We start from the raw sequence: 24,059 nt of genomic DNA on the forward strand, positions 1-24,059 counted from the left end.
CCTGTTTCCGATAGATGCTGTGGTCTCCTTCCCTACCTCTCTCAAAAACTATTTCCACGCACAAAACCCATTAACCTCATAAACATCGTTTGGACCGACCGCAGGAAATTCAAGCTAGAATTGCATTTAGTTCCACTCCTGGCAAGACATTTCATAGTCTGGAAATTGTTATCGAATACTACCATGTCTTTTTTTTCATAAATAAAATACAAGGGGCAGTGTTAAGCAACGGGAGTTTAGATTTTCAGCTATAATTTGCTAAGAACATTTTTTTTTCCGGCAACTACTCCAATAACAGTGGACACAAGAGCCGAGAAGGCTCCCTGTCTTGAAAGCCAGAATTCAGTCCACGTCAAAAGCCGGGTAACCTGGACCAATACCTTCTGAAACTGTTCCTCCAGGTCCTCCAAGGAGCCAGAGTTGTCAGTGACAATATTAGCCTGTGACCTTTTCAAATCCAGGGACACCTGCGCGTTTATTCTATTCCTGGCGTCTTCCTCGTTGATTCTGTCTCTTGCCATGAGTCGCTGAAGCCGTGTTTCGGTGTCAACCCATACAGCAGTAATGGGTTTTGTCCACTTATCCATCCTGGCTTCGAACAGCAAAGGGATGTCTAAGACAATTACCTTGTACCCCTTCAACCATAAACTCAAAATTTCCCAAAAGATGTCAGAGGATATATAAGGAGCCAAAAGCCTGAAAGAATACAATAGCCAAGCATAAAAAGGCGTGTAAAGTGCAACTTTTGTGACATTGTTTGATAGAACACTATCTCAATCAAGAATGCCTCGGAAAAATTTAGGCAAGAAATGACGAGATTAAAAGCTTGAGATTTAACTTGGACATATAATCACATGAATTAGAAATTCACGGGTGTGACTTCACAATTAAAAGGAAAAAGGATATACAACAATCCGCGTCATGAATGAATGCGAACTGAATTTACTAAAACATGCATGCCACTGACATCATGTATGAGCTTCTTAAAACTAAAATTAGCTCATTTTTATCCATCTACTAACGATATTTTTTGGTCAACAAGCAACGAATTTGGTTCTTGTTTCATTTTATAGACAAAAGAAAACCAATGCAAACTATGATATTTGCATGATTCCTTGAATCATACATCTTTTTCTCCGAGAAATTTAATATATTCTTTCACGCACGAGTTGAGCCCCTGTAGCTTAGAGCATAGACATAAAAAGATGAATAACTTGAGACCATGTCATTTCATTAAACATTTAGTAACTCCAGTCTAGGACCTAAAAATTAAAATGCAGCCATTCTTCTAGATACTTCATTTCATAAGTATATTTTCCCTTTCATATGGTCCAAATGCTATAAATATAATTCACCTGTTATTCCTCAAACACACGACACGATACTAATTAAACTGCACCGATTGAGAAGTTGACGCTTCCCGGGGTCAGAAAACCCAACCTGGCCCAGCTTTGGCCTATCAACTTCCCCATTAGCTTGCAGTATGTCCTCTCCAAATGCTGCAACCACCCCCTTATATCCACTGGTGCCTTTCCTCAGTACATCCTGCAATCCATTCGATTCATAACCACAACCACAACCAAATCAGCTTTAATCGGGAATAATTCTTTCAAGCAGCCATGAACAGTTAGAAAATTTGGCAGTCATGTCTGAATTTGATGTGATAATCAGATTGTTCCATCCAAAACAAGGAATCATTCGTGAAATTTACCAAATAATGAGATGCATGTGTAATGCAACCAAAGCAAGAGATAAGAAAGAATCAAGGGGGAATACCCACCCGAGCAACAATATCAGCATCAACGACGGGAATACCATGGGACTTGAAAAGATTAGAGACAGTACTCTTTCCCGATGAGATTCCACCTGTCAATCCACTATCCTCATTTTCACTCTCATTACCAAATAATGAGATGCATGTTTAATGCAACCAAAGCAAGAGATAAGAAAGAATCAAGGGGGAATACCCACCCAAGCAACAATATCAGCATCAACGACAGGAATACCATAGGACTTGAAAAGATTAGAGACAGTACTCTTTCCCAATGAGATTCCACCTGTCAATCCCACTATCCTCATTTTCACTCTCACTCAATTTCTGTATTGTCAGTGGTCTTCCTGCCCTTCTGCCCTTGTACATAGATAAATGTATGTAATTAATTAAGCAACATCACATACATCGCGTAAGAATGCAGTTCCACTTCGGCAATCACAAGCATACAGGATTATTTTCAAAACATACTATCATTACTTGAAATCGACTCTAACTTCAACAAATAGATTGCAATGCTCAAAAATCACATGTCTTTTCCTTGTTTCAAACTCTTGGCCTTTAATAATAATGATAATTAAGAAAAAATTGGACACCTCCAGTTTTTAATCTCTAACTTTTTAATTCCAGCCCTATCACTTGCCTAGTTTACATGGAAAATAGAGAAATGACAGCACCAAGTGCCCGTTAGTCAATGGTTAGTGTTGAAGAACTAATTCAATTCAAAAGCTTAAGCTGTTAGGTAAGGTCCTAAGGTATGATTTATATTATTCTCTAACATACCCCCTCAAGTAAAAACCTTTTGGGCTTGAAACTTGCACAAGTTCACATGACCTTATGCTTAATTTTTATCAAATAAATAGGGATGGTGAGATTTGAACTCGTGATCACTTGGTCATCAAGGCTCTGATACTATGTCAAAGAACCAATTCAACCCAAAAACTTAAGCTGTTAGGTGAGGTTCCAAGGTATGATTTATATTATTCTCTAACAGTTAGAAGCTGCGGGGTTCAAATCTATAACAAAAGGAACAAAAGTGCAGGGCTAGGAGTTCAAAGTTCAACCAAAAAGATTACATGGACAAGAAGCACACCATCTAGTATATTGATTAAACAAAACACAACAATCAATTTATATGTAATAATAATAAAAGCAACAACAAATGGCAACACCACCACCTCCTCCACACGCCACCATGCTAGCCTTTGAACCTTTGCCCTCCTGAATTGTGTATCAACACCATAGTAGCTTACTGGCTTGTGCTGATACACAATTCAGGAGGGCAAAGGATCAAAGGCTAGCATGGTGGTGTGTGGAGGAGGTGGTGGTGTTGCCATTTGTTGTTGTTGTTGTTACATATAAAAAAAAAAAATTAAGTATTTTAGGATCCTTGTATGTTTGTAAAAGAACAAACTCAAATGTGCTGGAGTTCCACATGGTGTTTCAATGCAGTGTGGCAATGAAGGAATTTAGTATAGGTCAACAGTAAGCGCTTTCACAAAATCCAGGTCACTGGTCTATCGTGTAGGGCAATAGCAACTATCTCGACATAGAATTGCAACTTGCAGGTTGGATCATGTTGGTCCGTTGTTTAAGTTGAGCTTGTTGCATGAAGCCAAACCAGCCACTAACCAAGATCGGCATGTATATGCAGTAAAAAACAAATGAGCTGATAAAATGAGTCTCGTATGGATTTCCAATCCCAATTTTAAACGCGTGCCAAAAATGTTCTGAAGAGCATGTGTATGGATCAAGTGGTGAAAGGTTCATAGCATCTAAATTCAATATTGGAGACAGAAAAACGGGTATAGAGCAGCACCTAGTTCCCCGGTACTAAACAAAAAACCATACCCCAACCAGACTCCTGCTGTTTTTAAATTCAAAACAGAAGTCTTGGGAGAAAGTCTTTAGCTTCTGCATTCAGTTTAAACTTAAAGGTGTCCACATTCTCATGTCATCCAACTCAGCATCTCAATTACTGAAACAATTTGCATAAAAATTCAACAAAGCACACCCACCAAGCTCAAAACTCTTAGACCAGATTTCAAAACAAGACAGTGAACCTGGTTTCCATAAACAGACCCCACATGAGCACAAACACTTGATACAGTACAAAATGTAGTCTCACCGAGTTTGATTTACCGAAAGTAAAGAAAGACACCATCGAGCTTGCCCCCATTTGAATAGCTAAAAATCGTAGTGTTCCTCGAAACAACAGTACGTACTGGCATTTTTTCGAACAGGAAGAGAGCAATGCCCAGTAGGTCAATATGTGGCACGTGTGGTCATTGCAGTGTTTGTAGAAACTATGCAAGGGGAATGGGTTTTTGGTGTTTGGTAACGGGTCTTGGTTTCTCTAAGAGCACATTTACTATTCACGTTATTCAACAGCAAAAAAACTCCAAACAACAAAAACAATCGACAATATCTCTACCAACCATTAAAATAGAAGTGGGTATTTAACAAATTATCCAATAAGGCTTCTTCAAAATAAGGTCGCAAACTTAAACCCCAGAACGTGAAAGAGGGAAGGTTACTTAAGGAGGATGACGAAGAGAAGTGGGATGCGTGGGGTTTTTAGCAGAGATATATTTGAGGAAGACAGTGCTGAAATCTGACGCTAAGCCCGAGTAACGGTCGCCTGAGTGTAGGAACTTGAGACTAGAGAGAGCCAGGGAAGCGTGTCGTGGTTCATATTTAATGGTTCGGAGGCGTGAACTTCATCTTAGTTCTTATAAAGTGACCAATTTTCCATTTCCACCCTTGTATATTTAAAATCTACAAATCTCACTCTTCTAGTGTTCAGAAGTTTCAGTGCTGTCCCTTACAATCAAAATCCCGTAAGTTCTGAATTTGGTAGAACTCAAGGTTAATTGGGATTTTAAGTGTTTTTTTACATGTCTGGGGATCTAACGGGGGGAAGAGAGGTAAGATAATTATATGAAAAGGAATCAGTCTTTTGTTGGTTATTTCACAGGAAGGGTAAAATTGGCTTCTAAAAACATTTTTTTTCGTTATAGTCTCGTAAAACTATAGGGAAATTATAAACTTAAAAGTGGAATATTTATGACACTATAACGTCAAAATATAGCCTGCCCTACATAAACTTGAAAGGAATAACGAATGCTCAGTTATTTCATGTTTTCAATTATATATATATATATATATATATATATATATATATATATATATCAAGGAATCAGCATCCAAACGTGGATATAGGTATTTTTAAGTGATTTTTTAAAAATACTGAAAAAAACTGATGATTTTTTTATGGTATAACAAAAATAAATAAATAAAATTTGGAAATGAAATTATATTGACGAATGAAATAAAATATTAAATTGATATTATGTTTTTTGAGTTTTTGATAAAAATAAATAAATAAAATAATTTTGATGAGTGATTTAAGAAAAGGAAAGAAGAAGACGTCATTTTAATTAATTTCAAGATTACAAAAATCAAACCATCTTATTTTTTTCTACATTTCAAAAATACTTTAAATAAAATAAAAAAATTTTATTTTATTTTTTTATTAATTTTAAATTAATATATTTTTAGTGTTTTCAAATCATATATTAATTTGAAAAATAAATTATTGATATACATTTTAACATAAAAAATTATTTGAAAAACAAATACAATCAAACTGCTAAGATTAAAATACAAATCAGGTCCGTGCAAGTTCCAGAACAGTCAAGTTTAAACCAAAATATTAATATCTAAGACTGATAATTGTCCCTCAAAACATGTGCACAAAGAGCTAAGGTTATAATGGATTGAAAACAAAAGGTGTAAGGAATTCTACAAAGTTCATTGCTGCTTCTCTTGACTACAGATACCATAAGCACCGCAGCAGCACTGGGTCACATCATTTCTTGTGACTTTCTCACGCATCGGCTTACTTTCTTCTTGAACTCGTCTCTATTCTCTCTCCATTGTTTCTGAAGGTGTTCAATCAAGAAAATGTTAAAATGCTGCGGAGCATTGAACAGAATTACTAGGAAAAAAACTATAGTACGATCCTTATATACGCTCAACAAAAAATAAAATGCTGCCCATATTGCTGTTGCTGATACAGAATACGATAAGATATATGATAATTCAGATAAAGTGTGCTAATTACAGCAAAGAGAAGCATAATTCCAAAAATGTATCAAACTGATTATGCATGGCAGCATTAATAAACTGCCAAACTGGAATGCACTGGTGATTTTGAAAAATCTTCTTGTGAAAACATATGTTTTTGTGTTTATTTCAAACTTAAAAATTTTCTCATTAAACATGTTCATGTTTATGATAAAATAAATGATATAAATGATTATACACATACCGCAGCATCAACATTTGCAGGAGATTCGTCATTTGGACTAGAAAGCATTGATATGATGCTTAAAACAATGCTCTCAACCTGCACAAACCAGGTCAGTAACTATGACAGGTTAAGGGAAAAAAAGAAGATAAACTCTCAACCAAACAAAAAATAAGGCTCAACACCAAGTAGAGTATTTCGAGGCAATCTGGCCTCTGAACTGTGTTATGCAGTGCTCAGTTGTAAGGTGAAACACATGGAGCTATTTGGCAATCAACTCAATATAATTACATGTTGTGCCTCTAGTTCTTTGCATTCGGAATACATCAGTTGATATTTTCCTTTTGCAAGTGAAATAGGTTAAATCTTTTCAACAAAAGTTCTCATAATGTTAACAAGTTGTATTCACTATCGATGAAGACAAAATGATTCCCCCACTCTGCTTGAGTTTAAATCCCAGGCCATATTGTTTGCTGATACTACCACCTGTGCTGGCTTCTCCCAAAAGTGAAGAATGGAGAAAGTAAACTTTGAGTCACAAAATTTAAAACCCCCCGTCACCTACATGATCTTTTAAACTCAAATTACAAATTTTAATCTTTCCTAAATCAGCCACTCTAGTGTCGCGTGTTTGATAGGCTAACCAATACTAAGCAACCCCAGCCTAACTGACCTCTACACGCACGACCTTTTAAACTCAAATTATTATATTTGATCTTTCCTAAATCAGCCAGTCCAGAGTCCCATGGTTCATAGGCTAAAAAAAATTAAGCAACCCCAGCCAGAGCAACCTCCTGTAACCTATAGTTGTCCCATGCCAAAAAAACAAGCACATAATCTTAGCTAGAATTCGGCCCCTCATAGCTGAGCTGCTTTTAAGTCTAGCAGTCATCTCAATTTTCTATTCTTATAGATGCTGATTTCTGAGATGCATCTCCAATGCAAACCACCATCACATGGTCATGCTGCAAATCAAAATCATGCAAAAGTGGAAAGAGCTCCGATTTTCTATATCCATGTTTCCTCAGGCATTCATCATTCAGAACAGTAAGTTATAAATTGCTTGTCCAGACAATGGAAGCCTTCCAAGGGAGTAGAGAACAGCTTATCTCATGAATATCATGAATACAAAAGGACATCTCCTCTACGCAGCTGTTAGTGTTCACATTCAACACAGACTGGGGGGGGGGACAATTATGAACTGAACTTCCACCCTATGGGTAATAGGATAAAGAAAAGGTAAGAAAAAATAAGCATTGTATTTATAAAAACTGCAAGGAACACAATAATGCAGTAACTGTAAAACATCAAACCACATACTGTATGAACTGGACTCCAGCGCTCAGTAGCAAGCTCATAGCCATTTGGGTCATCACCAGGTGGGTGAAGAATTGATATGCAAACTTTTCCATTGGCATAAACTGTAGTTTGGAGACAGCAACGCTTTAGTAGTTTTGGATTTCAAAGTGCATGGATGCAGGAAAGTGCGCACACACAAGTATGAAAAAAGAAAAGGCACCCACCATTCGGATGCCACACCTCTGAGGTAAACCTGACAGTTGGAGGACTCACTGGATAATTCTGTGGAAAGCTCATGGTGGCATTGAAGAACCCCCCTTCACTGTAAGCAGAGTACAAGTTGTTAACAAACAACATAATCTCACCTAATTGTCCACTAATAATGCAATAAATCGAATGCTCCTAAAAGCTCTGGATATAATTCTAAAAAACAAAATAAAACTCAATTCAACCAGGCCTTAGTTCCAAAAACTAGTTGACGTATATGTAATTGTATCAGCCTTGTCAGGTTACCAGAAAGCACTGGAATGAAACAAAGCAGAAGGCTCGAAATCAATAAAAAAACAGAACGCATTCATGGCTTAATTACGCTCAGGTGGCAATCCAATCGAATAAAGAAAATCTGATGGGCTCAATAACAGCTAAACGAAAAGCTAAAGACATTAACACCAACTTTAAGTAAACTTCACAAAAAGAAATCCAAAAATCATCACTGGAAATCAAATAAAACAGAATCAAATATCCAGACATAAAAGGTGATTCTACTAGCATCATCACAACCAGATGATTAATTAAAACCCTGAACCAAATTCAAACCAAAAGGCAACAATATTTAAAAAACAAATTATTAAAATAAAAAAAGCTGTTTAGCCCTGGAATTTCTAAAAAAAAAACTTATTGAATTGATGAATACTCACTATAAGGTATCAGGGGGTCCTATGATTGTAACGTTCCATTCAAACACGTTATTTTCATCAATCAAACCAGCAGAGAATCCATCAACTGGGTTCTTGCATAGATCTACAAAATCAATCAGCGAGAAAAAATCAACCGTCAAATCAGTAAAAAAAAAAAACAGAAAAAACTTTAAAAAGGTAGAAATAGGGGTGGGGTTATTAACTTCTCAGCTGCTTTTGCAGGAGGAGACTTGCTTGAGAAGCGGCCATTGATTCTCTATATGATTAGAGTTAGAGAGAGAAGGGAAGAGAGAGAGAGGCCGAAATGGAAGGGAGGGAAAAAAGATAATTAGGGGAGTATATGTAAGGTAAGGTAAGGCGATGCAGTAAAGTAAAGTGTAAATCTTTTTGGTTTTGCACTATGGGCCAGGGATTTTATTTATTTATTTATGTGGAGGAGGAGATGAACAACAGGGATTTTGAGTTCTATTTAGGAGCTTGTTGGATTTTCTTTTTCCCAGTCTCAAATTAAAAAGTTTAAGTAGTTTTCGTGATGAATTTGGAGCCTTTAGAGCATTTGCTTAGCGCTTGTATTTGGCTTTTTTCTCTGTGTTGCATGCATGGCAATCAACTGCAGAAATTTTATGGTATTATTCGCGTGGATTTGTTTTAGCATTTTAAAACCGTTTTTAAAAAAAAAAATATAAATAATATATATATATTTTTTTTAAATTAATATTTAATATCAAAAATAATTTTTTAAAAAATATATATATTATTTTAATATATTTTTAAATACAAAACACTTTAAAAAACAACACAACCACACTCCCAAACACACTTTTAATAAATAATTAAAGATGTTTTATTAATTATTTTTTAAAATTTATCAAAAAATATATTTAGAATAAAGAAATTCTTGATAAAAATACTTTTTTTTTTTTACTTTTAGTAGTTTATAGATTTCATCTTTTATTTTTTTGTGTTTTTTTTTCAAGTAAATCTTAAAAAATAATAGGATATCACTAGTTAAAGTGTGAATAGTTGAATATGAAAATTAAGGTGATTACTGTTAGTTTTCATTATTTATTAGTCAACAGATTTCCTTCAAACATAAGTGAACTACTATTGTACGTGTTTCAGCATAAAGAAAATAAAACCATTAAGATACAAGAAACCAATGAAGTTCATACAACTCCACGAAAAGCCAAGTTCAAAACCATATATAGATATCCAATACTGATAACTATCACCCCGAGACATGCACAGAAGGTGCAGGTTACAACGAATTCTAAATGGTTCACTGAAGGGTCTGATGGCCACCAGTTCTTCCCTTGATTAAGATATGCAGAAGCTATGCAGCAATATATAGTGTCACAACATTTCTTGAGATTTTCTAACACATCGACTTACTCTCTTCCTGAACTCCTCCCTGCTATCTCTCCATTGTTTCTGAGGTTATTGTACAATTCAAGGCATTGTGTTATAAAAGCAGTGGAGCATCAACCAGAACAATAGAAATAAAAAAAAGTGCATGGTCCAGTCATAAATGAATAATCACAAGACAATGAAGCATCTCATGTGAAAGCTTGAATGGCAGCCATAAAATGCGTACAACTCTATGCGATGAGATATGTAATGAGACAGTTAACCCATTCCAATCATGATAAAGGTCAGGCAGAATGCGAATCGGATATTCTTCATACACAACATTGAAATTCTTCAAGGGATTAAAATATTTATTTTAAACGCTCGATCCAAAACCCAACTCAATATACTTACTCAAGAAACTATTGAAATGGAAGTAGCCAAAATATGAAATACTACACCTACCGCAGCATCAACATTTGCAGGAGACTCGTCATTAGGACCGGAAAGCATCGATATGATGCTCAAAACGATGCTTTCAACCTGCAAAACATAATCACATGAAGCCAACCTGGATTCAGTAATAACAAGGCTTCAACTTAAAAGGTCACAAAAAAGCACCAAGTAAAAGATTTAAGGAAGAACATTTGCCGTGATGAAAAAGACCACAATCTTGGTTTTGAAAGGAGCACAAAAAACACAACATTATCATTAGGAATCAGATTAAGTTCGTGCATATAAAAAGAGAGCACACATACACCATGCAATCCTAGCATCAGCTATAAGCAATTTCAATCCTTCTGCCTCTAATTTTCCCTCAAGCAAACTCAATAAAACATCGCATCGCCTCTGCTGGCCATCCTTCTGATTAATTTTTTCTCCCTGCTAATAAGACTTAAGACTACTATATGTAACCTTCTTTTCTCTAGTCTTCCTTCTCTTATAGGGCTCTATGGGATTGAAGTATGACTGTTCATGTTTTTCTTCTGCACTCAAATATTTTCATTGTTTCAACAGCATTTCTGAAATTGAAAGTCACATGGATAAAATCCATATGACTCCCACTCCATGCTGCCCGGGTTTCCCTCCATGTTTATTGCATAAACCTAATTATAGTTTTTCAATTTTTCCCAGATTGTCTGGATTACTTTTTCACATGTCCAATGAGCCATGCAGTGCTAACCAACCCCGACAAAGTGACCTCATGTAAGCTAAAGTTGCGCCTGGGCTCAGGGAAAAGCACCTCAATCTGGGCTAGGAATTAGCCACTCAGAACTGAAATGCAATTCAGTCTTGCAGTCATCTCGAGTTTCTCTCTTTATAGTTGCCCATCACCAATAAGCACTGCCAACCAGAACCACCATCACATGATCATGCCATAAAGTGGATTAAAATCATGCATGAAAGCAAAGAGTTACCATGCACATTTCTCCAGACTTTCTTCCTTATCCATGAACCAAATGGTAACTTAGAACTGCAAGTGGCAAATCATTATTCAAACGCTTGCAGCCTTCCAGTGGTAGATGTTAGATAGGAGCACAAAAAAGCATATGTCACAGAACAAAAAAAACATATGGTTGATAGAATTTCACAGGGCAGCTACTTAGTGTTCACAACAAATGCAAACAAAGAAAACAAACAAATCTCAAGCCAAAATACCACCTGTGGCTGATAGGATAAACCAAAAAAAAAAAACAAGAGAAAGTAAGCTACGCTCTCATAACAGCCAGAAAAAAGAAGTATCACATACAGTATGGACTGGACTCCAGCGCTCAGTTGCAAGCTCATAGCCGTTTGGGTCATCACCAGGTGGATGAAGAATCGATATACAAACCTTTCCGTCTGGGTAAACTGCAGTTCAGAGAGATAGCCAGACACATTTTAGAACTTCACTCGTTTGAAATATACAATGGAAACATGTCGGAACGCATGCCATGCCCAAATCCCAAAATAAAAAAGTAGCTAAAGTATGAATATACATATTGGATTGACAATAACAGAAGAAAAGCACTCACCATTCGGATGCCACATCTCTGAGGTGAACCTGACTGTTGGAGGACTATTTGGATAGTTCTTTGGAAAGCTCATGATGGCATTGAAGAAACCCCCTTCACTGTAACAAGAGAATTGCTTGTTAACAAGCAACATATAATATAATTTTAACTGAGCCTTAGTTTCAAACTCATTGCCATAATTTGCATGTTAAAAAAGTTCTGCATAAAATTCTCCAGAGAAAAAATATAATATAATTTGAACTGAGCCTTAGTTTCAAACTAGTTGCAGTTGGCCACACCTACCCTTCTTCTCCCCACCCGGATCATGACATGTAATATTTGACTACATTGTAGGCCATCAACCTACCCTAAACCTACACCCGACTAAGGATCAACTAGACTAAGCATATATATATATATATATATGCTTGTGTGGCCGGCTGGTTAGGGAAAAGAGAGAAGGGAGAATTTTTGTGAGTTTATACTAAATCCTTCCATTTATCTTGGAAAACTCATGCGATAGGCTAGTTCTAATGAGGATTTAGAGAAGTAAACACCTAAACACCATACTAGAAGAGATGTGGGAGAGAAATTTTGTGAGAAGCTCATCCATTAACGAACTCGACTTTTTTTCCTCCCAAAAAACACATCAAAAAGAAGGAAACACCCAGCTTCGCAGTGTCTTATGTATAGAAGCAAATATATCCAGCTCTATAATATCAGCCCTGGCAAGTTATCGGAGAGAACTAGAATGAAACGAAAACTAGACCAAAGACCATATAAACAGAGGATTCGTGGATAGATGATTTAATCAAGTCCAGCTAATCATCCGATTAAACCACCAACCAGTTAATCATTGCCCTCTAGGTAGCTTCTCAAGTAGTAAACCAGAATCATCGCTCAAAATCAACAAACCATTAGACTTCAAACTGAAAGAAAACATGAAGCCATCATCGTGGAGCAAATATCAAGAACATCATCAGCATCAACATCAGACAATCAAAACCCATACAGTAGATCCATACAGGGAAAAAAAACACGATCCTTGAAAAATATGAACAATTATCATAATCCTAGAACCAATTAAAACATTTAAAGATCAAAACTTTTTATTCACGTAAAAAAAAAAAAACACGATCCTTGACCGAAAAATATGAACGATTATCATAATCCTAAAACTAATTAAAACATCTAAAGATCATAACTTTGTATTCCTAAATACTACTCACTATAAAGTATCAGGGGGTCCCATAATTGAGACGCTCCATTCAAACACGTCGCTTTCGTCAACCAAGCCAGCAGAGAATCCATCAACGGGTTTCTTGCAGAGATCTGGAAAATCAACCAGAATACGTTAAAAGATCAAAACTTAAAAGAAAAACATGAAAAATAACCCGATTCAAAATCATTGATTTTTCTACCTCTCAATTGCTTTTGCAACAGGAGACTTGCTTGAGTCGCGGCCATTGATAAGAGCGAGAGAGGGACAGGGCCGCGATAAAAGCGAGCGTGGATGAAGACGATTAATCAGTGATTAAGAGAGAGAGAGTCTTTTATATAAATCTTTTCTCTGTTTAGCAACTTGCTTTTGGTATTTATAGAGGGGGCGGGTCCAAGTAAAGAAAGGGGAAATTGACTTTTATTCTGGTCACCCTGCTGAAGGAAACCAAATCTATATGGGTAGGCCACGAAGGATTATTTCTCCTTTCTTCTATTTTTGGTGAACTGTATTTTTTATCCTTGTAAATTCATAATGCTTCACTTTTGCCTTCATAGTATGCTATTTTCCAGTTTTACCTCCGTAGTTTTTAAAAGTTCCAGTTTTACTTTCTATTACTGAATAATCAACAAAAAACTTACCTTTCGTGTATTTATTCCATTTTTTCTTATATTTCTCTTAATTTTTCCTTTCGTATTTTTAATATCTCATAAAACACTTATAAAACATAAAAATGAAAACCAAATTCAAGAACTAGACTATGGTACAGTTGAAATGCTTCGAGAGCTAGAAAAAAATAGCTGAGGAGTTTCAAATTAGAGATGGAAGTGGGGCGTTGGTGAATTTACAGGGACAAGAACTAATCTTTTGCTTTTTCAGGGAAAAAAAAGGGGGAATTGGAGAATCTAGTCACTGAAAGTGGCCAGTGACACTGTAGCAGCTTCATTAGGATGGCAATAGAGGTCGGCATGTATACGTGTCTATGGAAGCAAATGTGGAGGAAGATCACGGAGTAAGATTTTTGTGCGAAGGAGGATGTGGAGGCAGCACAGCGGCGGGTGAGGGGGGAGATCTTATGGTACATTTCAAGCAACAGTGATATACCATTAATTATTCTTTGAATCTAGTTTGCTCAGGAAAACAGCCTGCTCTGTTTAAAAAGAGCCCAATAAACAAGGGAAGTTTCTGGTATACAGAATAATTAACTGTATCTAATTGGTTAATTCTTGAAATTAATTTGAAACAGGAAATAAACACAGTTATAAAATATAATAAAATTCACCAAAAATTCCCATCCCACTAAAAATAATAAAAATATCTTCACCAAAAATTTATCTACCATAGTTATACATGTTTATTTATCGTGAGCTCTGGTGGGTAACTAATAGAAAATCATTTGCTACTCCATATGCATCATATAGATAAAATAAAACAAGAAATTAAAATTTAATCTAATAATAAATATTAATCCCACTTAAATAAATAGATATTTTTTTATAAATATCTTATTCAATGAAAAATAAATAGAGTGTAAATACTGACAATCCCAACTCAAAACCCTTATAAACCTAAACTGTATATGTGTGTGTTTTCGTAACATTTAGATTTTTTTAATACAATATGATATATGTATATATTATAAAACATATATAATATTTATAATTTTATCAATGTATGTGTTTTTATATATACATGTGTGTGTGTGTTGTAACCAGCATGGATTATTATTATTTTTTTCATCGCTTGCAATCAGTTTTACACACTTTCATTGTCGGATTTGTTTCAAATAATAAACTCAGGCTTTTATCTGCTTCAAAAATATTATTATTTTTTTTTCCGTAGACCCCGTTAAAGATGAATACAAAAATTAATAATCATCTCTAAACCAATAAGAGAATTACATAAAAATATAGCTCGAGAGTACTAGAGAATATGATGAATCAGCTTAGAGTTTTGCTCAGCTTGATTTCGATCAAGAATATCCAAATCTATCACGTGACTTTATCTTCGATCCAGTTGAATCAGGCTGGACGAGGAACATTTTCCACTTCCAAGGGTACCAAACTATATATATTCTCGACCTGATTTTTTGTTTGCTTTTTTATAGATCAGAATCTTAAAATATAAGATCTAAGCTCAAGAGATAAATTATTACATGTGAATCATAGAATCATAAAATAGAACATAAACTTTCAATCTATGCACAAAAGCCATGAAAATATTTTACAAGTAATGAGATAAAAATTCCCATATTATATTTAAAAAGAAAATGACAACTTCATAAAATAACAAAAAAATCATTAAAAAAGCGAGTGAGAGTCGGTCTTGGCAAACCATTTCGCAGCCTTTATACCTGACTTCAATCAAAATAACTGAGTCGAATGACTCCAAATAACCCTACTAAAGATGCATATTTTAATTTTTAGAGTCTAAAATTAATTAAAATATATACAGATAGATTAATTCGGATATTTATATTAATAAAAAAAAATACTGAATATCCACTCTCATCACCATCGTTTGTTGATTACTATTGCGAGGTTGGGTGTCGTAAATTGCACAGGGCCTTTATGTTGGTTGGTGCAGTTCGGTTTCCTTAGTGTTTGAAAATACAGATAAAATTATGTTTTTTAAAAATTTAAAAAATATATTTTATATATTTTTAAATTTTTTAAATATATTAATATTAAAAAATAATATTTTAATAAATTTCTAAATAAAAATATATTTTAAACCACTGAAATTTTAAAATCATGTACGGTAAATAGATCTGGACAAGCGTGTCTGCGAGAAAGCAGCTGTTCTGTCCCGAACAGATACATGAATGTCGCGCTGTAAATACAACCGACAAATATTAATTGGCATTTTTGGCTTCCCTCCTATGATATTTGTCAAGGATCATTTACAAGCTTACCATTCATAAGGTTTTGCGTTGTTGAGATTTCTTGCCAGAGCCAATAAATGATTGTGACATTAATTAAAGACGGTTGATTGATGCTATTCAAGTATCCGTTCATTAATTTCTTCGTTTCATTTCTCCTTCTGTTTACTCCTTCCATTCTCAGTTCTCATGCCTTTTTATCTTCTAGCTATTTTTGTTGTTGAAGAGGTGGTCGAATTTTAAATTCAAATCCCTCGCGGACCAGACTATTACATCCTGTTGATTGGATCCAGTGTAACCATCTTTAACCAGAGTTGTCTTTCTTCCTGTTTTTTTCTTTTTTCAATTGCTAATAATACTATTTCACAAAAATTAAAAACAAGAAAAACACATGATTCAAGTCCCTGGATTGCTGGACCTATCAGTAATTCCTGTATCAATTGCATGATTCACTAAGCTGTAATTTTTATAGTGAAAACCGTATTTCTTTAAATTTTAAATTTTTTTATTTAAAATTATTTTTTATTGTTTTAAATTGTTTTATTATTGTGATATCAATTTTTTAAAAAAACTATTATTTTAAATATTTTTAAATATAAAATATTTTAAACTATAATCATTACCACAATCTCAAAATATTTAATGAAAAACAACAAAATCACACAGACCATTTTATCACCGGAGTCCGTGATTCATCCCACCATAAAGCCCCATCTCGTGGAAGAGGTATGGTTGGTGTTTTCAGCTTTTCACCTTAGAGTACTGCAATTTATTTATTTATTTTTAAATTTTTTTCTAGTAATATATGTGAATATGAGTATTTTATTTGAAAATATATTAAAATAATATTTTTTTTATTTTTTAAAAATCTATTTTTGATATTAAAATATCTAGGAACACTAAAATATTAATTTAAAATTTAACAAAAAAATACATGTTAAAACTCAATTAAATTTTTTTTTTTTCACCACTTTATGAATCTCCACCACTGCCATCAACACCAATTCATACCACCACATGTGGCAGCTGTCATGATTTTTAGTATATGGGTCGGCTACGCACAACCGTGAAGGTTCGGCTCCACCCTCCCCAAGTCGTGTTAAGCCTCGATCACTATCCATCGTCCGCAAATCTGAAATCTTCAAGCATTAGCTCGTCCATCAGAGAACCAGCAATCCCACTTTTTTCCTGCAGGGCCGGCCTTGACAGTGATGGCTGCGAATGTCTTTTCAGCTAGAACTCGGATATCTACCACCCAAATGTGCGAAGTTATGATTGTGTTTATTAGGGCATGGAAGAATCTCTCTCTGTTTCTTCTTGAAATGGAGGGTTTGGCACGGTTGTTTTCATCTCTTTTCTTACAGGGTTCTTGAAATTGACATGGTTTTTACTCTTGTCACGTGGGAGGTATGGCAAGACATGTATGAAAACATCATGGCCAGGAGGCAGGCAATAAGGAAGACAACCCACCCCATTCTTCTTTAATGCCTTCTTTTGACCTGATCTATGAATCATGGCCAGCCACTTCAAAAGTTTTAAGATTTTCTTTCGTCTCTCTCAAAAGCAAATCAAGATATGGCGCTAGCCTATAGCTTTTTGAGTGCGAACAAGACAGAACATTTGGGCTTTTTACGAGTGCAGAAATAGGTGAAAGGTTAGACCTAGCCCTCACCCATTTTTTTCAACTATATATATATATATATATATATATATATATAAGTTGAAAATCTTATTTTTTAATATAATATATAAATTTTTATCTTATTATTGTTAACGAATGGTTCTTATAATCTTAGATATGGATTTGAAGTTTAAAATTTATTTTATGAATTTATAATTAGTTGATAAAAATATTGTTTATTTTTAAGTTTAGATTTTATTTTTCAAAAATTGATTTAAAAAATAATAAAAACGTAGCAAGTGAATATGATGTAATAAAATTCTGTTCGTTTTTTTGTTTCAAAATTATTTTTTTAAAAAAATTTGCTTTAAATTTTTTTTTTGATATTTTCAAATTATTATTTCAATATATTAACATAAAAACAATAATATTATTTCAAGTCAGAACAAAATCTATCTCTAAGCCGATCCTGTCATATCTAAGTCTCCGGCGGGTTGACGGAATCATGAATTTGACATGGTGAAATTGTTTGGCGTGCGAAGGGATTTTCCATTGTTGAATAGTCAACAGTGCTTGAATCCAGAACTAAAAGCAAATGCATTTTTTAAAACAACGATAATTTAATGGAAAAAAAAAATGAAAGAACAGTGTTATTCCAAATGATCGTGCCAATTGTGTTTTTAAAAACTATTAAATTATCAAATCTTGAAACAACTCACATCCGGGCATTTGGTCTAGTGGTATGATTCTCGCTTAGGGTGCGAGAGGTCCCGAGTTCAATTCTCTCGGAATTCCAAGCCTATGTTGTCTGACAAACTTTCAACCAGTCTACAGCTTTTGAACATTAGGCCCATGGAAACGCAAGTGAGAGTTGCCTCCCCCCCCCCCGTACAGTTTTGGAATCATTTTTAAAAATGGTTTAGGCCCATGGTTCTTTCATTGTTGAATAGTCAACAGTTGCTTTTGAACATTAGGCCCATGGTTCTTTCATTTTTTTTCCTAGTAAATCGAATAACATGCCGTTGAAAGCCGAAATAAAAATAAAAATGAACTACCATTTAGTTTTGTTTTTGTTTTTATTTTTATTTTATAAAGTATAATAAAATAACTAAGATAATTTTTAAATAAAAAAATCTTTAACTAACATTTATGTGCTTTTTTATATTTTCATTATTGGTTTTTTTTTTAAATAATGAAGTAGATTGAGAAGCAAATCAATATTTAAATAAATATAAAAATATTAATTATAAAATAAAAAGTGATTTACACATTTTATGCATTTGACGCCAATTAGGTGGCGCATGAGGGGTTGTTAAATGGTAGTTGTCAGGCAATGTTCAAAGCATCTCGATAGCCCCTTTCATCATTGAACAACAAGCGTGACCAATGAACCTCGAGTGTGATATTAATAACTTTTTTAAAAAAAAATAATTTTCTCTTGCTTTTTTTTTATATTCATCATAGTTTTTAGATCCAATACAATCTAAAACCCAAGTTTCGAGTTTTGACCAGATCTTGGGGTTGTCCGGGTGAATTATTTTTTTAAAAAAATTAAAACAACACCGTTTCAGGTCAAAAAAACAAAAGTTAATAGGTTACAATTGAGTTTTTGATCAGGTCTTGCTGAGTCAACCGGGTCACGCCGAGTTTTTCCTATCCTATTTTTTCTTTAATCCGACCAGGTTCCAGCACTAGGGCGGCCAGGTCCTGAGTCGACCCACCAGGCCGATCCGGGTTTCAAAACTATGATATCCATGTTTAGTTCTCTAATTTTTCATGGTAGCTTTCCAATTTGTTACTTATTCATATTCAATAATTTTTATTTTAGTTGCTGTTTGTTTTATTGAAATTATTTATAATATTTTTATTTTATTTTATTTTAAATATATTTTTTAAAATTAATTTTTTTTCTAAGATTTAATCCTTCATTTTTTGTTTTTTAAATAAAACCACTCTGCATTTTTGTGGTTAAGTTATTTTTTTTACTCTGCCTTTATTGTTTTAGAAATTATAGTTTACATCTTGAAATTTATAATTTTATAAATACAAAAAAAATAAATTATTTACAAGATTGTTATTGCATTTTAACTAACAACAAAAGAGCCCTTGCATTCTCGAAATTATAAAATTACAAAATTTCCATTAAGTTACATGAAAAAAAAATACTGGCATTTGAAACAATGCTACCTCAGCTTGTTCTACCTAGCAGCAACATTTTTTTCTAGTTTTCTTCTGTAGTTCATCAAGCTTGAATAACAATGGCAGGCGCACCTGGGCAGTTTTCTTCAACGCCCAGGCTCACGTGGCTGAGAATGTTTTTTTTGTTATTTTATACTTGGCTTAAACAATAAAACAAATCACTTAACCCAGTTAAATATATTAACTGAATTATAGATTTAATGGGTTAATTTACAATATCTAGACTGATATTTACTTTTCTTTTTTGTCCCTTGATTAATAATAAAAAAAAAACAGCTTCACTGTCTCTTATTAATGATCCCTTTTTTTTTTTTAACTTAAACCAAAAGAATGCATTTTCACCCTTTTTTTTAATCTAAGTTAAACATATTATGATTTTTTTAAAAAACATTATGTTTCATATAAAAAAATTATCATGCGATTTATTATTGTGTAATTAAACAAAAAATAATTTATTGGATAAAGAATTTAATAAATATGATGATATCCATGACTTTATTTGTGAATTTATTTGGTTGACTCGAGTTTATTTAGTTGACTAAAATTTACTTTGTTATTTTTTATCGATTTCATCTTAAACATTGAATTAATTCATAATTAAATTTTTTAATTTGTTTCTCAAGATTATCACTACGAGTTTTTGTAAATTAGTCAAATTTAATCCAAGTAAATCAAACGTTTTTCTATTCTAATATTATTTAATTCATGTTTGAAATCTATTTTTTTAAGAAAATATATTATCAATTCATAAATATTTTTATAAAATATTTTTATTATTATGAACCGTGATGCAGCGAGGACCAATGTAATAGTTAAGAAAGATAAGTAATAACATCTCCGATAATGGGTTTAGGTATCTAGTCTAGAATGCGCCCTAAGTTTATGGTTTTTTATAGATTTGACCGAAAAGTAAACAAGAATAGAGATTCAATGATGGCCGGGCCCATATCAAAAAATAGGGCCGGGCTCCCTAATCTCGAGCCCAATGAAAATTGGGCTTTCCAATAAAAAATGAAAAACGGAATCTGGCGGGAAGAAGCAAGATTGGTCTCCGTGTCCTTGACGCCAGTAGATAATTCTTCTCTTTCAAGTTTTAAAACAAGGAAAAGAAACTTCACGAACCACCGAGAAGGTTAATATTTCGCCAATCGATTCTTCTCGAATCCCATACACCGGCACCAAAAACTTGTATAAAAACGCCCTCCCCTCCCAAAAGTTCATTGTCTTTCAGATAAAAAATAAAACGCGCTTCAAATCCTCTGCTTTCATTCTTTAAATTCATTCCCATCCTAGTTTTTAATTCGCTAGCTATCATCAATGGCTGGAAAGGGAGAAGGGCCAGCGATCGGTATCGATCTAGGCACAACATATTCATGCGTCGGTGTATGGCAGCATGACAGAGTTGAAATCATAGCTAACGATCAAGGCAACAGGACGACGCCGTCTTATGTTGCTTTCACCGATACAGAGCGTTTGATTGGTGATGCTGCTAAAAACCAGGTCGCCATGAACCCAGTCAACACCGTGTTCGGTGAGTATAGTTGTTCAAAGCCTTTTACTTTGTAGTAGTAGATATCTATGTTGTTAAGGTTTCGCCTTTACTGTCTGGAAAATTGGAATTTGCTTTTAATTTCTTCGTGTTTAAACAGCAAGAATGAGGCAGTTACAACTGCAATGTGCAATTGATGGACTGATCATGGAGGATTAGGTGTAGAGCAACAAGATATTTAGTACAAATCAGCCTGAAATGGATGCCTATTTTAGTCTTCTTTTAGAGAAGGATTAAATTAAATCACGTTTCCTAGTAACGTACGATTAATTACTTCTATATAATGAGAGATACGATCTCTGATTGACTTGAACTGTAAATTTTGTTCTGATTTATTAGTGTTTTTTTTTTGACCTTGTGTAGTACATAACCAAAAAATTAAACCCTGTCTGGACAAATGAAATTTGATTAAGATTTAGTCTTTTGGTTTACTAGTTGAGAGAAAAGAAGAAGAAGTGTGTTTGAATAGTGTGAACCAAACCGTCAATAGATTGATAAACTTGTGCGAATCTGAATTATATATAAGTGAAGATAAAAAAATATATATCCGTTTATCAACTCTACTTGTCAATTCGGATGGTGGTCATGTATTAAATCTATAAATTATTGATCACTGATGGAGTATTTGCATGATTCACAGATGCTAAGCGTTTGATTGGTAGGAGATTTAGTGATCCTTCAGTCCAGAGTGATGTTAAGCTGTGGCCATTCAAGGTCATTGCTGGTCCTGGTGACAAGCCAATGATTGTGGTTACCTATAAGGGCGAGGAGAAGCAGTTTGCTGCTGAGGAGATTTCTTCAATGGTTCTCATTAAGATGCGTGAGATCGCTGAAGCTTACCTTGGCACCACTATCAAGAATGCTGTGGTCACAGTCCCTGCTTACTTCAATGACTCTCAAAGGCAGGCTACTAAGGATGCTGGTGTTATTGCTGGTCTGAATGTGATGCGTATTATCAATGAGCCCACCGCTGCTGCCATTGCTTATGGTCTTGATAAGAAGGCGACCAGTGTGGGTGAGAAGAATGTGTTGATTTTTGATTTGGGTGGTGGTACTTTTGATGTCTCTCTTCTTACCATAGAGGAGGGTATCTTTGAGGTTAAAGCCACGGCTGGAGATACCCATCTTGGAGGTGAGGATTTTGATAACAGAATGGTGAACCACTTTGTCCAAGAGTTCAAGAGGAAGAATAAGAAGGATATCAGCGGAAATCCCAGAGCTCTTAGGAGGTTGAGAACTGCTTGTGAGAGGGCAAAGAGGACTCTCTCATCTACTGCTCAGACCACCATTGAGATTGATTCTCTCTACGAGGGTATTGACTTCTACTCAACCATCACTCGTGCAAGATTTGAGGAGATGAACATGGATCTCTTCAGGAAATGTATGGAGCCTGTTGAGAAGTGTTTGAGGGATGCCAAGATGGACAAGAGCACTGTCCATGATGTTGTCCTTGTTGGTGGTTCTACTAGGATTCCAAAGGTGCAGCAGCTTTTGCAAGACTTCTTCAATGGGAAAGAGCTCTGCAAGAGCATCAACCCCGACGAGGCTGTTGCTTATGGTGCTTCTGTTCAGGCTGCTATCTTGAGTGGTGAAGGGAATGAGAAGGTGCAGGATCTGCTTCTTCTTGATGTCACTCCATTGTCTCTTGGATTGGAAACTGCTGGTGGAGTGATGACTGTTTTGATCCCAAGAAACACCACCATTCCCACCAAGAAGGAGCAGGTTTTCTCCACCTACTCGGACAACCAACCAGGTGTGCTGATCCAAGTTTACGAGGGTGAGAGAACTAGAACAAGGGACAACAACTTGCTTGGCAAATTCGAGCTCTCTGGCATTCCTCCTGCACCCAGGGGTGTTCCTCAGATCACTGTCTGCTTTGATATTGATGCAAACGGTATCTTGAATGTCTCTGCCGAGGACAAGACTACTGGCCAGAAGAACAAGATTACTATCACTAACGATAAGGGAAGGCTGTCCAAGGAAGAGATTGAGAAGATGGTACAGGAGGCTGAGAAGTACAAGTCGGAGGATGAGGACCATAAGAAGAAGGTCGAAGCCAAGAATGCTCTGGAAAATTATGCTTATAACATGAGGAACACCGTGAAGGATGAGAAGATTGGATCCAAACTGAACCCAGCTGACAAAAAGAAAATAGAGGATGCGATCGATCAGGCCATTCACTGGCTGGACAGCAACCAGCTTGCCGAGGCTGATGAATTCGAGGACAGGATGAAGGAATTGGAGAGCATTTGCAATCCTATAATTGCAAAGATGTATCAGGGCGATGGTGCTGACATGGGTGGCCGCATGGATGAAGATGCTCCCTCGACTGGTGGCAGCGGTGCTGGCCCCAAGATTGAAGAAGTCGATTGATTGATAGTTTCTTTTTCACATCTAAGATTAGGGATTGACGTATCCGCCTGCTCTGGATTTTGTTGTGGTTGATTTGGGTGGATTTTGTGGATCTTTTGCGATGAACAACTTATTTTCCCGTTTAATAATTTGTTTCTGTCTCAACTTAGCTCTAATATTGGGTTTCTATTATCTATATTCTATTCATTCATTTGTGTTTTATGACGCCGATAAAATAGAGAAAGCCTCGCTCATTGCTTACCAGTTGCAGCAGAAATCAGGTACCGATCTTAAATTATGAAATCGGAAAACAAGATCAATTCTTTCTTCAAATCTTGCTACAGTGGCACGAGCCCTTCCCGCGTTTTCTACTCTCTCCAGCCTCGTTCTCTCTTTCTTCCATGTTATTCCTTCTAATTGCATCATCTAGTCTTCAAAATCAAGATGAATTACCTTTTCAAATCTGGCTACAGTTGCACGAGTGCTTCCCGCATTCCATAAATGATTTACAACATGAATTTTTTATGAGCTTATTTGTTTTTATATTTTAAAAAAAAATTATTTTTTTTAATTTTTTATTAACTGTTTTTAATATTTT

The 24,059-nt window shown here is 34.9% G+C and overlaps 4 protein-coding genes across 8 annotated transcripts; 1 reads left to right on the top strand and 3 right to left on the bottom strand.

Moving 5' to 3' along the window:
• Positions 1-105: 105 nt before the first annotated feature.
• Positions 106-4,927, bottom strand: LOC118052169 (dephospho-CoA kinase). 5 transcript variants are annotated; one of them, XM_035063015.2, is made up of 5 exons: positions 3,914-4,926; positions 1,972-2,126; positions 1,781-1,877; positions 1,400-1,545; positions 106-696 (listed from the first exon to the last, which is right to left on the bottom strand). In XM_035063015.2, exons 2-5 carry the CDS (start codon positions 2,007-2,009, stop codon positions 249-251), a joined length of 729 nt encoding a protein of 242 aa, XP_034918906.1. In that variant the 5' UTR covers positions 2,010-2,126; positions 3,914-4,926; the 3' UTR covers positions 106-248. The 5 variants fall into 5 exon arrangements, 4 of the variants coding, with proteins under 4 accessions (XP_034918906.1, XP_034918904.1, XP_034918905.1 ...); XM_035063013.2 differs by having other exon boundaries at positions 3,900-4,926; XM_035063014.2 differs by having other exon boundaries at positions 1,972-2,131; positions 3,900-4,926.
• Positions 4,928-5,472: 545 nt separating this feature from the next.
• LOC118052167 (ubiquitin-conjugating enzyme E2 7) lies at positions 5,473-8,662 on the bottom strand. The gene is made up of 6 exons (XM_035063011.2): positions 8,503-8,662; positions 8,300-8,402; positions 7,607-7,704; positions 7,404-7,504; positions 6,105-6,182; positions 5,473-5,715 (listed from the first exon to the last, which is right to left on the bottom strand). Exons 1-6 carry the CDS (start codon positions 8,546-8,548, stop codon positions 5,638-5,640), a joined length of 504 nt encoding a protein of 167 aa, XP_034918902.1. The 5' UTR covers positions 8,549-8,662; the 3' UTR covers positions 5,473-5,637.
• Positions 8,663-9,423: 761 nt separating this feature from the next.
• Positions 9,424-13,222, bottom strand: LOC118052168 (ubiquitin-conjugating enzyme E2 14). Its single transcript, XM_035063012.2, has 6 exons — positions 13,062-13,222; positions 12,870-12,972; positions 11,662-11,759; positions 11,397-11,497; positions 10,112-10,189; positions 9,424-9,730 (listed from the first exon to the last, which is right to left on the bottom strand). Exons 1-6 carry the CDS (start codon positions 13,105-13,107, stop codon positions 9,653-9,655), a joined length of 504 nt encoding a protein of 167 aa, XP_034918903.1. The 5' UTR covers positions 13,108-13,222; the 3' UTR covers positions 9,424-9,652.
• A 7,444-nt stretch (positions 13,223-20,666) lies between these two features.
• On the top strand, positions 20,667-23,668 carry LOC118052162 (heat shock cognate 70 kDa protein 2-like). The gene is made up of 2 exons (XM_035063002.2): positions 20,667-21,091; positions 21,750-23,668. The coding sequence occupies exons 1-2, from the start codon at positions 20,878-20,880 to the stop codon at positions 23,480-23,482; spliced, it is 1,947 nt and encodes a 648-aa protein (XP_034918893.1). The 5' UTR covers positions 20,667-20,877; the 3' UTR covers positions 23,483-23,668.
• The last annotated feature ends 391 nt before the right edge of the window (positions 23,669-24,059 follow it).

Source organism: Populus alba, chromosome 8 (genome assembly GCF_005239225.2).
Source record: "Populus alba chromosome 8, ASM523922v2, whole genome shotgun sequence".
NCBI lineage: Eukaryota > Viridiplantae > Streptophyta > Magnoliopsida > Malpighiales > Salicaceae > Populus > Populus alba.

Bases quoted from the DNA above. Each gene is read 5' to 3' on its own strand.
- LOC118052169 (XM_035063015.2), bottom strand. From the start codon at position 2,009: ATGGTATTCCTGTCGTTGATGCTGATATTGTTGCTTGG. The intron at 1,878-1,971 runs GTGGGTATTCCC...AAATGAGGATAG, and splicing joins ATGCTGATATTGTTGCTTGG to TGGATTGACAGGTGGAATCT. The intron at 697-1,399 runs GTGCAGTTTAAT...GTATTCTTTCAG, and splicing joins AAGCGTCAACTTCTCAATCG to GCTTTTGGCTCCTTATATAT.
- LOC118052167 (XM_035063011.2), bottom strand. From the start codon at position 8,548: ATGGCCGCTTCTCAAGCAAGTCTCCTCCTGCAAAAGCAGCTGAGAA. The intron at 7,505-7,606 runs GTGGGTGCCTTT...TCCAAACTACAG, and splicing joins AGAGGTGTGGCATCCGAATG to TTTATGCCAATGGAAAAGTT. The intron at 5,716-6,104 runs GTATGTGTATAA...GAACACCTTCAG, and splicing joins CTGCAAATGTTGATGCTGCG to AAACAATGGAGAGAGAATAG.
- LOC118052168 (XM_035063012.2), bottom strand. From the start codon at position 13,107: ATGGCCGCGACTCAAGCAAGTCTCCTGTTGCAAAAGCAATTGAGAG. The intron at 12,973-13,061 runs GTAGAAAAATCA...TTGATTTTCCAG, and splicing joins GTTGCAAAAGCAATTGAGAG to ATCTCTGCAAGAAACCCGTT. The intron at 11,498-11,661 runs GTGAGTGCTTTT...TCTGAACTGCAG, and splicing joins AGAGATGTGGCATCCGAATG to TTTACCCAGACGGAAAGGTT.
- LOC118052162 (XM_035063002.2), top strand. From the start codon at position 20,878: ATGGCTGGAAAGGGAGAAGGGCCAGCGATCGGTATCGATCTAGGCACA. The intron at 21,092-21,749 runs GTGAGTATAGTT...CATGATTCACAG, and splicing joins CCCAGTCAACACCGTGTTCG to ATGCTAAGCGTTTGATTGGT.